Raw genomic sequence first — 13,636 nt, forward strand, 5'->3', positions numbered from 1 at the left:
CTGGGTTGTGGGCCGGGACGGGACGGGTTCTATCCAAGTTGGTATGTTCATGTTTGTACGTGTATCACCATGTACAAACAAGTAGTTAGTAACTAGGTGTTTGCATGAAGCCAGCCGGTGTTGCCGACGCCTCCAGCAGTGCGCATTTCTGCTAATTACCGGGCGCAATATAAGTATAGAATGGCACGGACAAAGGCTTTGCAGGCGTCGGGGCGCGTTCATCACATGTGGGTTGGGTTGAGCGGACCGTCCATTGGCCCCTGATGCGACTGTGCCAACTGGCACTCCGCCCGCTAGCTCGAGCCTGGCCTTAGTCTCGTCGCTCTCCTGTCCTCGTCTGTCCGTGTCCGCACTTTCGTCGACGACGAACTTTGGCACGCCTTCGACTGCCATTCTTCTTCTTCTTCTTCTTCATCCGTCGTCTGCCTGCTGCCACGGGATGTTCTCTTCTCCTGTTGTCTCCAGACCCGCTCTTGCCCACCTCATGTCATTCTTTTAGCTTCCTTGCTCCGTCTCCCTTTCCTTGTTCCATATACCTAATCATACTGCCTCCACTCCACCTTCCCCCCTCCTGCGCTCGAGACTCTCCCCGGTACGCGTTCCTTTGCCCCGGGCAATCGACCACCGCCCCATAGAGCACTTGGACCCATTGTTTCAACGCGTTTGGATTCGGGAAGAAAAGACGAAGAAAAATAAAACCACAAAAACAGCAGCAGTGGCAGCTCGCCCGAGTTGCGGGAACGCTTGGAGAGAGAGATCCTTGAATGCAAGCTAGACGGACGCCCTCCCCTTCGCTGCCGCCGCCCTCCTCTCCCCCAACAGCTCCCCACTACCTAGGCGAGCCCACGTCTCCGTCCGACGACCGTGAACCAGTCTCGCCGACTTGGACTGCCCCATCCCCGTCTCGCACGCTAGGGCATTCGAGCCCAGAGCTGCCTCTCCTTCCCTCCTTCTCCGTACTAGGCAATCACCCCCGCACACCATCCACCGCTGCGAGGCGCGAGCGAACCGACACTTCGTACTACACGGCAAGCTGGGGCAGTCCGTACCGACACCCACCGCCAACCTTCGACCTTGGCCGTCAAGTCTCGGCTAATTTTGGCAGCGACGACTTTGACGAGGAACCGTCTGGTCTCCAGTTTGGCCTTGACCATCTGCTCCCGTCGCGACTAGATCTCGAGGCCGACTCGCCCAACAGGTTCAACCTCGAGTATCTCATCCCCTCTTTGGACCGCAACGTATCGCCTAACCGCTTTACGCTCGAGCATCTAATTCGATCTCGCCTGCCCAACCTCGACCCTCTGACAAGAGAAGAACGGGCATCTGGCAGCACTCCTCGGCCATCCGATTCGAATCCTACATCGGAAGAGTGGGTTCAACGGTTTCTCGAGGAGCGTTGGAACCGCGAGACAAACGACTGGCGGAGTAACGACAGTGACACTCAAGGATCGGCGGACGATCAGGATATACCATTCGCTCCCCCACCGAAGCGAGGCCACCAAGCCAGGAACAAAAACAAGACACTGAACCAGCAGGACTTCTGGCGCCACTTTAGCAAGGACCAGAAGGAAGCACTGGGCAAAATGATGGCCTCCAAATACGCGGAAGCTGAGCCTGCGGGTTCCCAAAGGCAAACTTCAGGCTCCCAGACAAATGGACACAGTGTATCGAGTGAGAAGTCGCCAATTCCAACACCTTCAAAGGCAAGCAAGCCAGCGAACGAGACTCCCACCAAGATGGGCAATGGCGATGCTGCAAAGCTGCCAAACCAGGAACTATCGACAAGCAGGCCAGCCTCCAGTACCCAGGCAAGCTCATTTCTTGCTCCCCCAAGTGCTGCGCCTGCGCATCCGAGAATGCGTAAGAAGGTGATTGTGAAAGGCAAGGGTTGCATCATCTCTATACCGCGTGATATTCCTAGAGGCAACCCAGGTTATCCTCCTAAGCCAATGAATGAAGAAACCGTCAACGCGAAGCTTAGGCAACTCGAGCAGCAAGGCTACGACATTCGGGGATTCAGTACCGGCGGCCAGGAGACACATAACAGAGCCATCTGGCCAACAGAAGCTGATGTACGAGCAGAGCGTGCCAATTCGGGTTCGAAATTCAGAGTACGCGTGTCCAAGGAATCGGAATGGAAAGACTACCAGAACTCTTTGCTCGAGGCAAAGCTTGCAGCACTCGGTGTCAGCATGGGCGGCGAGGAAGACATAGCTCTTCCTCTTTCACGCCAGACATCCTCGCAACAACATCCAGGAACGGTCTTCTCTCCACCTCTGCCTACCTCATCTGCTGGTAGCGCCCGTATGGCCAGGCCTGGCAGCATCGCATCAATCGGCTTCCCGTACATCCCATCTCCTGGACACATGTCACGGCAGTCGATTGCTTCTCCTGCGGCTTTTGGAAACCCTCGTGCAAACATGCATATGCATCGTCATTCCACTTTCGGATCACCCGCCAACTTCGCTCAGCATGGTTATTCACCTTCGGGCACATGGTCACCAAGTGGCTACTTCAATGCTCAGGATGGTCGCACCGCATCTCCTGCTCTTGCAATGAACCGTCCAGACTTGGCCGATCTCATCTCGCCCCGCTCGCCATTTGGTATGGGCCAGCAGATGCCTATCACGCCGACGCAGAGACACGATTTCCAGCTACAGATGCAAATGCAACAGCAGCAACTCCAGGCTCAGCTTCTCCAACAGCAGCAGCAACAGCAGCAACAGGCCCTTGGTATGCGACCCGCATCCACGCTTGCTGAAGTACCTGAGGATGAGGATGAGGAAGACGAAGTACCACCCATGAAGCACGCCACTCAAACCAAGACTGAGATTGCTGTGCCCACTCCCCGCGGTCATCGTCACAACATTAGCGAGAACCTTGAACGCGAGGCAGCTAACGAAGAGTATCACTTGGAAGAGGCTATTGACAAGCAGTTTGCCGAAGGTGGAGACTTCAGTACGGAGCCAGAGACTAATGTCCCATTGAAGCATTCCAATGCTGTGGCTAAACCCAAGTGGGAGGATTCTCGACCAATCTTGCACCAGCCTCAACCACATAGCAGGACTCACTCGCTCGCACAAGCGCAGAACCCTGTCTCCTTTTCGTTCCCAACACAACAGACACCAGCTTCCGACAGCGATGGCGCGCGTACGAACCTTTCAGAAAACACCAATCCCAGTTTGGAAGATGGAGAGGTTCACAGCGCCGACCAGGGCTCCGTGCAGCATTCCAAGGCGCCCTCGCAAGTCAGCAATTCTTGGAAAGACAACAAGTTTGCCTTTAACAAGCCTGCATCCTCCACGCACAGCAAGCATACCTCGCGCTCTTCCATTTCGAAGCTCAATGTCGAAGCCAAGGAGTTCAAGTTCAACCCGGCAGCGTCCTTCAGCCCTGGATCCTTCTCGTCCGGCTTCAGCTTCGCACCCGCCGTCAAGCCACCTGCGGAGCAAACTGTCCATCAGACAAACAAGACGAGTATGGACGGAATGGCGAACTTCAATGCCTCTGCGCCCGCCTTCAAGCCTGACGCCCCTGCGTTCAAGCCTACTTCAAATGGCTCCTCCTCATTCATGTCTGGTGGCTTCGACTTCTCAAGTCCGCCATCATTCAAGCCCGATGCGCCTGTTTTCAGTCCTGGAGGGTCGGCATTTGATCCCAACAAGCCCGCTCCTGCACCAACGAGCTTCTCCTCCAAGATCTTTGGAGATGTCAACATCTCTGCTAATGACATCATTAAGCCAGCTACCCGCTCCAAGGCTGTTCCCATTGTCAGGCCAGACAACACGCGTCAGCCAACGCCCAAAGAGCAGGAAGATCGTGTGGATGAGGCTGGCCGGCCCATGCAAGCTGATGGTCGCGAGAAACGTGTACGTCGTGATCGCGTTGATGGTGACGATGTGCCCAAGTTTGCACTTCAGCCAATCCTCGCCTCGCAGCCCTTGGCGGAAGTCAAGGAGCCCAACGCTATCACCGTGGATGCCAAGGTTCCACGAGAGAGCCCCGTTGAAGACAAGGAAAACCGCTCGCCCGACAGCAAGCAGACCGAGATCAGGTCAAAGACTCCGTCACCGCTGCCACAGCAGCAGGATACAAGACCGTTTGAGCCTATTTCCCCTGCTCCCGGAAGTGAGCAAGGCGCAGACGATGAGACGCCTCATGCCAGTGACATACCCACTCCCACCACTGAGGAACCCGAGCCAACGACGAAGAATCATAGCCACAAGAGCACTCTCTCCGCCAGTGCCAAGCCGTTCGAGTTCAAACCCCAGTTCAGCAACGTTGGCTACGATTTCGGTTTCCACGTTACAAAGCCTTCTCAAGTCGAGGAACCTGCAAAGGCTCGGTTGTCGCCTGCAAGGATTGCTAGCAGGAGCCCAGCAACTACTTACCGGCCCAGTGATGACGGTTCGTTCAAGACGGCCATGGAGTCTGGCAGACAGACACGTTACCCTGAGAGCGAAAGCGTTGATTTCGACAATATCGGCGAGGCTTCGTTCAACGACATTGATGCAGTCATGAAGCACATGGACGGAGAGGGCTCGGACTTTGGTGTCGAGCGTGACGAGACATCTTGGGACCACTCTTCTCCTCAGAGGACGCCACACGTGTTTGAGCGCCACGACCTGCAACCAAACTTCAAGCTGCGCAGTGACGCACCTAGCCCCAGCCCCCGCAGGGGATTCATTCCCGGTCCCACCGCATCAACGCTGGATCCGTTCGACAGTGAGAGGGCTGCGCTTTCGTACCAGTCTCCTGTACGTGAGGTGAACAACGTAGATGACGGACATCTCAGCGACTGGGATGATGATGGCCTATTGAGCGAGGACGAGAACAAGATCCAGACGCGCAGTGGCTTCTTCGACAAACATGTTGATGAGCTTATGGGTCGTCTCCTACAAGACCGTCTTAGCCCGCTGCAGCAAAACTTGCAAGGTATCCAGCAAGCACTTGTAGCCATGACACAACGCACGCGACGTGGCCGTCGCAGCATGTCTACCAGCGAACGTCTGGACAGCGATGCAGATGATGAAGACGATGAGATCGGTACTGAGGCAGACTACCGCAACAGATCTCGAGGCAAAGACAAGAAGCTGGAGAAGATCAGGTCGATCGTCATGGATGCACTTGAGGTGCACCAATCACAGATCACGTCGTTGCCGGTGCCGGTACCAGTCGCGGAGCCAATCATCCCAGAGAAAATCAGGGACATTGTCACCGATGTCATCACACAACGCCAGCCACCTGTGCAACACGTGGAACCTATTTCTGTTGACCAGATTCGCGCCATTGTTCAAGATGCCATCGCTTCGAGCAAGACAGCGCCAGAGTATCCCACCGAGACTCTAAAGGCCGAAGACGTCCGATCCATTCTTGCCGACATGCTCGCGTCTCATGCTCCTCAGCCTGTGAGGCCTGACGACATCAGGTCCATTGTCATGGAGGCGTTCGAGACTCACGCTCCTCAGCCATTGCCGGCACCAGTTCCTGAGCAAATCTGGCCAGATGACATTAAGGCCATTGTCGCAGAAGCGATTGCATCTTCTCATACCCCGCCTCCACCTGCGCACACTGCGGATTCTGTCCAGCCCGACATGATCCGCTCCATCGTAACCGAAGCATTGGCATCTCAGAAGCCTGCCGCCACTCTAGAGGCACCTGTCAATATTCCACAGCCATCGCTTGAGATGTCTGAGATGTACCAGATTATTGGTAGCCTCAAGGCTTCTATTGCGCAGACCACCAGTCATCATCTCCAAGCTGAAGACGTTCGTGAGCTCATCGATGATGCTTTCAAGCGTCAGAACATGGAGACTGTCAAGCTCGAGGAGTCCAAGGCTATCCAAGAGAGGGATGCACGCATCACCGACCTTGAGGATATGCTCAAGGAGGCTACTCTTCGCTTTGATACCGAGGCCGAAGCGCGCAAGGCTCTTGAGGCCCGTGAAGTCGACTCTGCTCGTCTTCTTAAGGTTACTGAGGAAGAACTTACCCTTCTTCAGCAAGCCGCCCGTGACGATGAGAGGAAGATTCGTACTCTGACCGAAGAGCGTGATGATCTTCGCCGTAGCTTCGATACTCTCAAGAGCAACGAAGATGTATTCCGCGACAGGATCTCTACACTCGACGGTGAGAACGAGCGTCTCAAGCTTACAAACATTGCTTTGGAAAGCTCTGAAGAGGACCTCAAGAAGAAGCTGGATTCTGTTACTGCTGAGAACGAGGCTCTGACATTTACGCTGGAAGAGCACCGCCTCTCTGCCAACAAGTGGCGTGGCGACCTCCAGGTAGCTCACGAGGAAGCAGAGCAGCTCCGCAAGGCTATCGGCGAGTCACGCTTCCAGGCTGAAGAAGCCACTCGTGTCCGTGAGTCTATGCGTGTCAAGTTTGAGAAGCTCCAGCAAGATATGGTCGCTGCCTCTCAGCAGGTTGCAGCTGAGCGCGCTCAATGGCAGAAGAACGAGGAGGCATCTGCAAGCAAGTATGAAGTTCTCAGCGCACGTATTGAGGCTGAAGGTCGCACACGCGAGCGTCTTGAGAGAGAGCTCGAGCGCCTTGAGACTCAGGAGCGTGAGGGCATGAAGCTCAGGTTCCACCTTGAACAGACTCAGAAGCACAACTCCAGGCTAGAGGAGACTATCCAACAGTTGAGGAAAGAAACCGTGGAGCACCAGAGGAATGCTGAGCGCTACGAGCGCGACATGCGCGAAGCGAGGGACGCTGCTCACGTTGAGATCCGCCGCACCCGTGTGCTCATGGAGGCCGATATCGACGCCGCCAACAACCAGGTCAATATTGTTCGCCATGAGCTCGAGAGCGAAATCAACCGTGTCCGTGCCGAGTTGGACCAAGTTCGCCTGGACGCAGACACTGCCAAGGAGAAGCACGAGCTTGACTTGGAGGCAGCTTCTGATGCCAAGAAGCAAGCGGTTCAAGAAGCGATCGAGAAACAGAGACTCAGCATGCAAGAACAGCAGCGTGCGTTTGAGCGCCAACTTGCGCACGTCAAGCACGAGCATGCTCGTGCTCTCGAGTTTGCACGTGAAGACAAGGATCGCGATGAGGCCTTCCACAATGACAAGCTTGCTTTGGCCGACTCCAAGCTCGACCACTTCAAGGACAAGATCTCTCTATTGGAAGAGAAGCTACAGGTTGCAAAGGAAGCTGCCAATGCTGCGGTTGCCGCTGCTTCCAAGTCACCAATCTCTTCTTCCTTTGGTCTAAGCAGCTCTGACAAGATTTCTACCCAAGCACTGCGCGAATCAATTGCCGTTCTACAAGAGCAATTGCAAGAGCGCGAGGGACGTATCGAGTCGCTTGAGCAGCAACTCGAGGAGGTTGATACCGAGGCACCAGCCAAACTCAAGGAACGCGAAACCGAGATTAACTGGCTACGTGAGCTCCTTGGTGTACGTGTGGACGATCTGAATGACCTCATCACCGCTTTGGCTCAGCCAACTTTCGATCGCGAGACTGTTCGTGATGCCGCGATTCGCATCCGCACAAACTTGCAGATGGAGCAGTCTGAGAAGGAGCGCCTCATTTCTGGCGGACAACAGTCCTTCCCCACGCTCAGTACGTTGTCCAACTTTGCCTCACCCAAGGCAGTCCAGCTTGCTGCTGCCATTGGCAACTGGCGCAAAGGCCGTGGCGAGGCTACATCCGCCCTTGCGGGAAAGCCTTCCACTGCACAACGCACCCAGACACCATCGCGGGCCCAACCTCACTCCGCACAGTCCTTTCTTTCCGGTCTCATGACACCGCCAACCTCAAACATGCGCCGTACCCTCGAGGTTCCTTCCGCTTCTCAGCGCCCACAAGATGCCCGCTCCAACTCGATGAGCTCGCACGCGTCGACTGAAGTTGGCTTCCCTGTTCTTGGAAAGCAGCCCCGCACACCACCTCTAATGAGGAAGCAGGCCTATGATCAAGATGCAGACATGGAGCCATGGAGTGAGAGCGGCTTTTACGAAGACGAGAGCGCCATCGAAGAAGGTGAATTGACGCCTTTGGCACTCAATTTTGGAAGGGAACTCAGGCAATGAGCCTGTTTCTAACCTGATTCAAACTGAATAAACCTTATTCTTTCCTTTGTTCAATTTCCTTTTCCCTGTTTCAGCTCGTAAGAGCGTCCAATCCTTTCTTTACGTATACTTTTGGTACTCAATTTTCCTTGTGCGTGTGCGCAGGAAGAAAGACTGCTGCCATCTATCTCATGTACCTAATGCTTGCTTTCATGCGATTTTCCTATGAACACCATCTTATTTTTTGTCGAAAGGCTGGATATTAGAGAGAGATATATACCCCTCAAGACTGCCCCAGATTTCCTTCTATTTCCCTCCAACCCTTTGTTTTTGTAATATCAAATTGTAAGCACGCCCCATTCTTCTGCTTTCTTAGTTTCCTATGTTTCTGTAGGAGGTGTCTAGGGATCATGGTAACGGTGCAGAACGGGCCGATCACGGTCTTACTAGATTTACTTAGAGAGTAGGCGTCAGAAATTGAACACCCAATCTTTCTTTTATTACAGATTGAGTGCATGAATTTGTGAAAGTGTTGTGAGACCTGATGCTCTATGCAAGACTTCAAGAGTGTTATGAGCTACAACGATGTGTTGATAGACATAGACAATGCGAGAATCTAATGGAAAGCCAATCGCTTTGGTATAGAAACATTCTTCAAAAAAGAGAAATACACTCAAAAGTACATGTATGAAATAGGATTGCCCCTTTTGGCTCACTCACAAGCATGTCCCAAAGTTCATCATGCCGCATTCCTTCACTCCTTCCCCTCTAACATCTGCGCCTGACCCGACCCGCAAGTCCTTTACAAAAGAAGCTTCAACCCATCGTAACCTCACGTCCACAACCACTTCCTACACTTCTTCGTCCCACAAAGACACGGAATCGCGCCCTCCCCCGGCTCATCCATCTCGTCCTCCTCCCCCTCATCCTTATCCAGATAATCAAACGTGAGTTCCTCCCCCCTCGGAATAAACCTACACGCAAAGAATGCAATATCGTAAACCCTGGCATCATGCCGATTATAACTAACCGTATACTGCCGACAATTGGGATCGCAAGAATGATTAATAAACTTGGTCGGGCCCCCCATGAATTCTCCGTCCACAACATACAAATCCTTGTCCTCGAGCCCCTCCGACTCCTTGAATTTATCGAGGGAATAAAGGTACGAAGCCTTAGCTTTCGACGAAGAAGCATTTTCTCGGCGTTCAGCTTCGGCATCGGTAATAATCTCGCCACGGTACGTATCGATGAACTGGCCCTCGTACAGGTCCTCCGTACACCGCAGACCCCAACCGCGGCCGTCGGCAGCACGGAAGATTTCGACTTCAACCTGCCGCCCAAACTGCACGTTTTTGTTGCGACAGTGGCGCCCGCAGTTGCACTTGTCGTTGCATTCGTAGATGGGGCTGCGCGACTTGAGGTAGAAGGGGACGAGGCACCCCGTGCGCTCGCGCTTTGTGCCTGCGGCGTAGTATGGGAATTTTTTGGGGAAGCCCATGGTGGAGAGACCGTTCTCAAGCGCATGTTGGTACTGTAGTTGCTGGGTGGAGTCGAGCCGCGATTCGTCGACGGCGGCGTACTCAAGACAATCGCATTTTTTCGTGTATTCGCAGCCGATGTCCCGGCCCATGTGTGGGGAGCATGACTGGCAGCCTGTTTGGGTCTCGGGGGGTGCGCGGATGACGCCCGGTTGGAGGATGTAGTCGGATATGTAGCGAAAGCGGAGGGAGGGGGTGGAGGAGTCTACGAGATTGACTAGTTTAATGGGCTTGCTGTCTTTGCCTGTGACTTTGGATAGTCGGCGGATGTACTCGTTGCGGATGTAGGCTAGTGCTTTGTCGACACTAGATCTTTGTGCGGTCTGCTTCATTTCTGGTGTTGGGACGCTGTGGATAGGGATCTTTGGTACGTCTGGTCCTGTGGACGTATGGCAGAAGATGTACCCATGCTCGTCGGCATCTATGACGCCGTTGTATACATCGGGTGGAGATGAAGGTGGAGGTGTTGCTGTCGGAGACTGAGAGAAAGACGGCGTCTGGCCTCCATGGTTTGCATGGTAAAGGTGAGGATCAAACGGTGAAGAGCGGCGTTCATCCTCCAGGCCACTGTCTGGTGTTTTGCGCTTTTTTGTTGTAGGTTGCACTTGTTCAAGTGATACCATAGACCTAGGTGATATTAGAGACGTCTTTCAAGTGACTAGGCTGCACTGAATACTTCTCTCTCACTTCGAGGTAATCTTGCACGTGCTCGAGACATCGTAAGAGTTCTTTGATCGAATGCCAGCTCAGCGGCGCTTGATCCAATGCATTATTGGTGTTCCACCGGACTAGGTATTGTTCATCCTAGATGTACCCTGTCAGCTAGTCGCGCATAGACCATCTAGGACAAAACACTTACATCCTTTTCCACACGATTTGAGACTATCGAGTGAACCTAGTAATAGTAGAGTTGTTAGTATGTGTTAAAAAACTGGTGTTGATGTACTTACGCGATCGACGAGGACGCGCCGCCTCGTATAGCCATTTGATGGTATGACGACCATGGACGGCATTCCAGTAGTGGGACTACATTGCGTTAGACTTCTCTAGGTGTACAGGGTTTGTTTCTAGGATTGGTCTTGTAGGTGGGTATGATTACGTCGCACGCTGACGCTTAGAGGTACCGTAAGGTAATAGGTAGAGAATAAGCAAACTTACAGGTAATAGAAAGGCTCGCTAATAAGTCTTCTTTTTACCGTAGGTGCGGTAAATATTAAAATTAGTTTTTTGTAGAAGGTGGAAAGTGTAGTAGATAGAGGTTAGAATTGACTAATGTTTGTTAGGTAGAAGTGTCGTGTGTTTACTAACGCTTTAGCGTGTTTAGTTGACCTTATCCCTGCGCTAGTCGCTTAATCAGCAGTCGCATTGATCTAGACATTGAAGCATAACTATTCTAATTATTATTAAGTATTAAGAAACCGACTTTGCCAAGAAAACCTAGCAAAATAACGCTTTACGTTCCATAGATATACTATAGTTATTTAGCTCGTGGCTTATTCTTATTACAGCGAAATTGTTATGGGCGGAGTGTAACGGTTCGAGTACACACTGAACTAACATCCGAAAGGGATCCGAACATGGGCACGCACTAGCCGAGGGCAGATCTGCTGATATAAAACCCCACCTTCTCCATACCGTAGCTCGATAGATTTTTGATATCCTTTCGTACAAGGCCTATAGGTGTCTATTCGAATCAAGGCTCGTTTGATGTCCCACGCACTCCCATATGCCTCTGAGTGACGCTACTGCCGATACTGATCCGAGTAGTCTTGCCTGCGCCGTTACACGGAGAGGCCTAGCGAACGAGTATGCTTCTACCTATCGTACAGAAGCTAAAAGATAAGAAAAAGAGAAGATAACTAAGTACAGACTTCTCTTATACCTGCTCGCTTCTGATCACGTGTCCGTACAGAAGGTATATCACGTGGTCGAAGATCACGTGATCCTCTTCAGTAGAGATTGTTATGGGCGGAGAGGCCTAGCGAACGAGTATGCTTCTACCTATCGTACAGAAGCTAAAAGATAAGAAAAAGAGAAGATAACTAAGTACAGACTTCTCTTATACCTGCTCGCTTCTGATCACGTGTCCGTACAGAAGGTATATCACGTGGTCGAAGATCACGTGATCCTCTTCAGTAGAGATCACGGGCGCAGCCCTTTACAGAGATCACGGGCGCAGCCCTTTACAGAAATAGGACATTTTCTAATTTTTTACAGCCTTACTGCGTTGTAATAGACATACCTACAGTAAGCTGTGCTTGCGTGATCCCTTCACTACCTTAGCCAATGCATCTCCTTTAAGGAACGCGTCGTTCGCTACCGTTCTCACCCCAGTGTCACCCTAGTCCTGTTTAGGTTGCATCTTACGGTAAAGTAACCTTACTCTAGACTTCGGTCCTATCTACGGCAAATATTTGAGCAAGTACGTATGTACTATGTAGGCCACTAGGCAATTACAAGCCACGTCTATGCATATGAGCGTCTCTGCGTGGTTGTTGCGCAGCGATTGATTAGAGATTTAGGTTTTGTTATGGGCGAAAAAGCCTTCGAACGAGTTTGCATTAGCCTATAGTACAGAAGAAGAAAGATAAGAAGAGTTAATTTGTCGTACGACACCTCTCTCTTTATACCTTGCTTCTCTACTCTTCGTACGAGTAAGTTCTAACTAAGCGGTGTGATATAGGCACGTGATACAATCACGTGCTTTCACTCCACGGGCGCAGCCCATTACAGGTTTCCGAAATCATCCGCTTTGCTCTAACTAATCCAGTGTTTCGATACGGAAGGCTGTCAATTTGTATCACTGCATAATGTAGCACATTAAATATATCTACAACTTCTAAATGCGCTTCTTTTCCTCCATCTCCTTTTCTATTACTATTTAAACTCAAGCCAAAGTTCGACCGCCGGTACTTGAGGGCGCTAATCCACAAGTGGTGGTCTTATCGATAACCATGTTACTAGCTCCGCAACACCAAAAAAAGTTCCGCGCGCATCTTGAACTCCACCTAGGTACACCAGCAATACCCTCATTTCGCACAACATGACTTCGGACGCGCAAAACAATCCTTTTATCAGGAACCTTGCCTCGAGCGGTATGTATATAGGTCGTATCGAAATCCTGTTAGCAACAGACTGACGTTTGCGACAGACAAGAAAGTTCGCGACCAGGCGCTCGATGCCTTAAAACAATACCTTAGCGCACAATCTGAAATTTCGGAACTCGATCTCCTGAAGCTATGGAAAGGGCTATTCTACTGTACGTGTCATGGAATTTGTCACCTTGACAAGAGACTTCAGATGGCTCCGTGATTAGGCAGGCGATAGGGCTAAGACAGTTTTTACAGGCTTGTGGATGCAAGACAAACCCGCCCTTCAGCAGCGCCTTTCCCGCGACCTCGCATCCCTCGTCTCTACTCTTCGCACGCCAGTAGTTCTGCCATTCATCCGCGCCTTCTTCCTTACCATGTCTCGCGAATGGGGCCATATTGAAGCACTGAGACTCGACAAATACCTCTACCTGATCCGTCAATACGTCAATGCGTCATTTGCATTCCTCAGTCGTAACAAGTGGAAGAAGGGCCTATTAGAACAATGGAACAGCATCATGGAAGAGACGCCTTTGGAATGCAAGAACATGAGGATTCCTAACGGGCTCAGATATCATGTCATGGATGTTTGGGTCGATGAGCTTGAGAAAATTGAGGGCGATGAATGGGAGAAGGATGAAAATAAGGAGACATTGGAGAAGCTGGTACAGCCAATCGAGAGTATGGCGAAGAACGGAAACTTGAAACCATTGAGAAATGCGGCCAAAGAGTGTCTCGCCGATGAAAGATTAAGAGCTTGGAGAGGGCAAGAAACTGAAGTCGCAAGCGGGCCTGAAGAAGAGGATGAGGAAGCGGAGTGGGGAGGTTTTGCAGACTAAAAAACTGTGCCACTGACACCCCGAGCATTACAATTGATTTCAGCGCGGCGTTTATGGGTATTTGGCCTTGACAAATACAACACGGAAAAGCACTAGATTTGGAAATCTCGAATCAATACGCGAACTGCACCAAAACTCCGCAA

The 13,636-nt window shown here is 51.8% G+C and overlaps 3 protein-coding genes across 3 annotated transcripts; 2 read left to right on the forward strand and 1 right to left on the reverse strand.

Annotated features, from left to right (window-relative positions):
• Window positions 1-347: 347 nt before the first annotated feature.
• On the forward strand, window positions 348-8,514 carry COCSADRAFT_39244 (uncharacterized protein). Its single transcript, XM_007704415.1, has one exon. It carries the CDS (start codon window positions 765-767, stop codon window positions 8,043-8,045), a length of 7,281 nt encoding a protein of 2,426 aa, XP_007702605.1. The 5' UTR covers window positions 348-764; the 3' UTR covers window positions 8,046-8,514.
• A 118-nt stretch (window positions 8,515-8,632) lies between these two features.
• On the reverse strand, window positions 8,633-10,591 carry COCSADRAFT_123285 (uncharacterized protein). The gene is made up of 4 exons (XM_007704660.1): window positions 10,516-10,591; window positions 10,425-10,460; window positions 10,242-10,369; window positions 8,633-10,192 (listed from the first exon to the last, which is right to left on the reverse strand). The coding sequence occupies exons 1-4, from the start codon at window positions 10,576-10,578 to the stop codon at window positions 8,857-8,859; spliced, it is 1,563 nt and encodes a 520-aa protein (XP_007702850.1). The 5' UTR covers window positions 10,579-10,591; the 3' UTR covers window positions 8,633-8,856.
• Window positions 10,592-12,581: 1,990 nt separating this feature from the next.
• COCSADRAFT_232469 (uncharacterized protein) lies at window positions 12,582-13,618 on the forward strand. Its single transcript, XM_007704661.1, has 3 exons — window positions 12,582-12,660; window positions 12,717-12,824; window positions 12,913-13,618. The coding sequence occupies exons 1-3, from the start codon at window positions 12,609-12,611 to the stop codon at window positions 13,491-13,493; spliced, it is 741 nt and encodes a 246-aa protein (XP_007702851.1). The 5' UTR covers window positions 12,582-12,608; the 3' UTR covers window positions 13,494-13,618.
• Window positions 13,619-13,636: the final 18 nt, after the last annotated feature.

Source organism: Bipolaris sorokiniana (genome assembly GCF_000338995.1).
Source record: "Bipolaris sorokiniana ND90Pr unplaced genomic scaffold COCSAscaffold_12, whole genome shotgun sequence".
Lineage (NCBI taxonomy): Eukaryota > Fungi > Ascomycota > Dothideomycetes > Pleosporales > Pleosporaceae > Bipolaris > Bipolaris sorokiniana.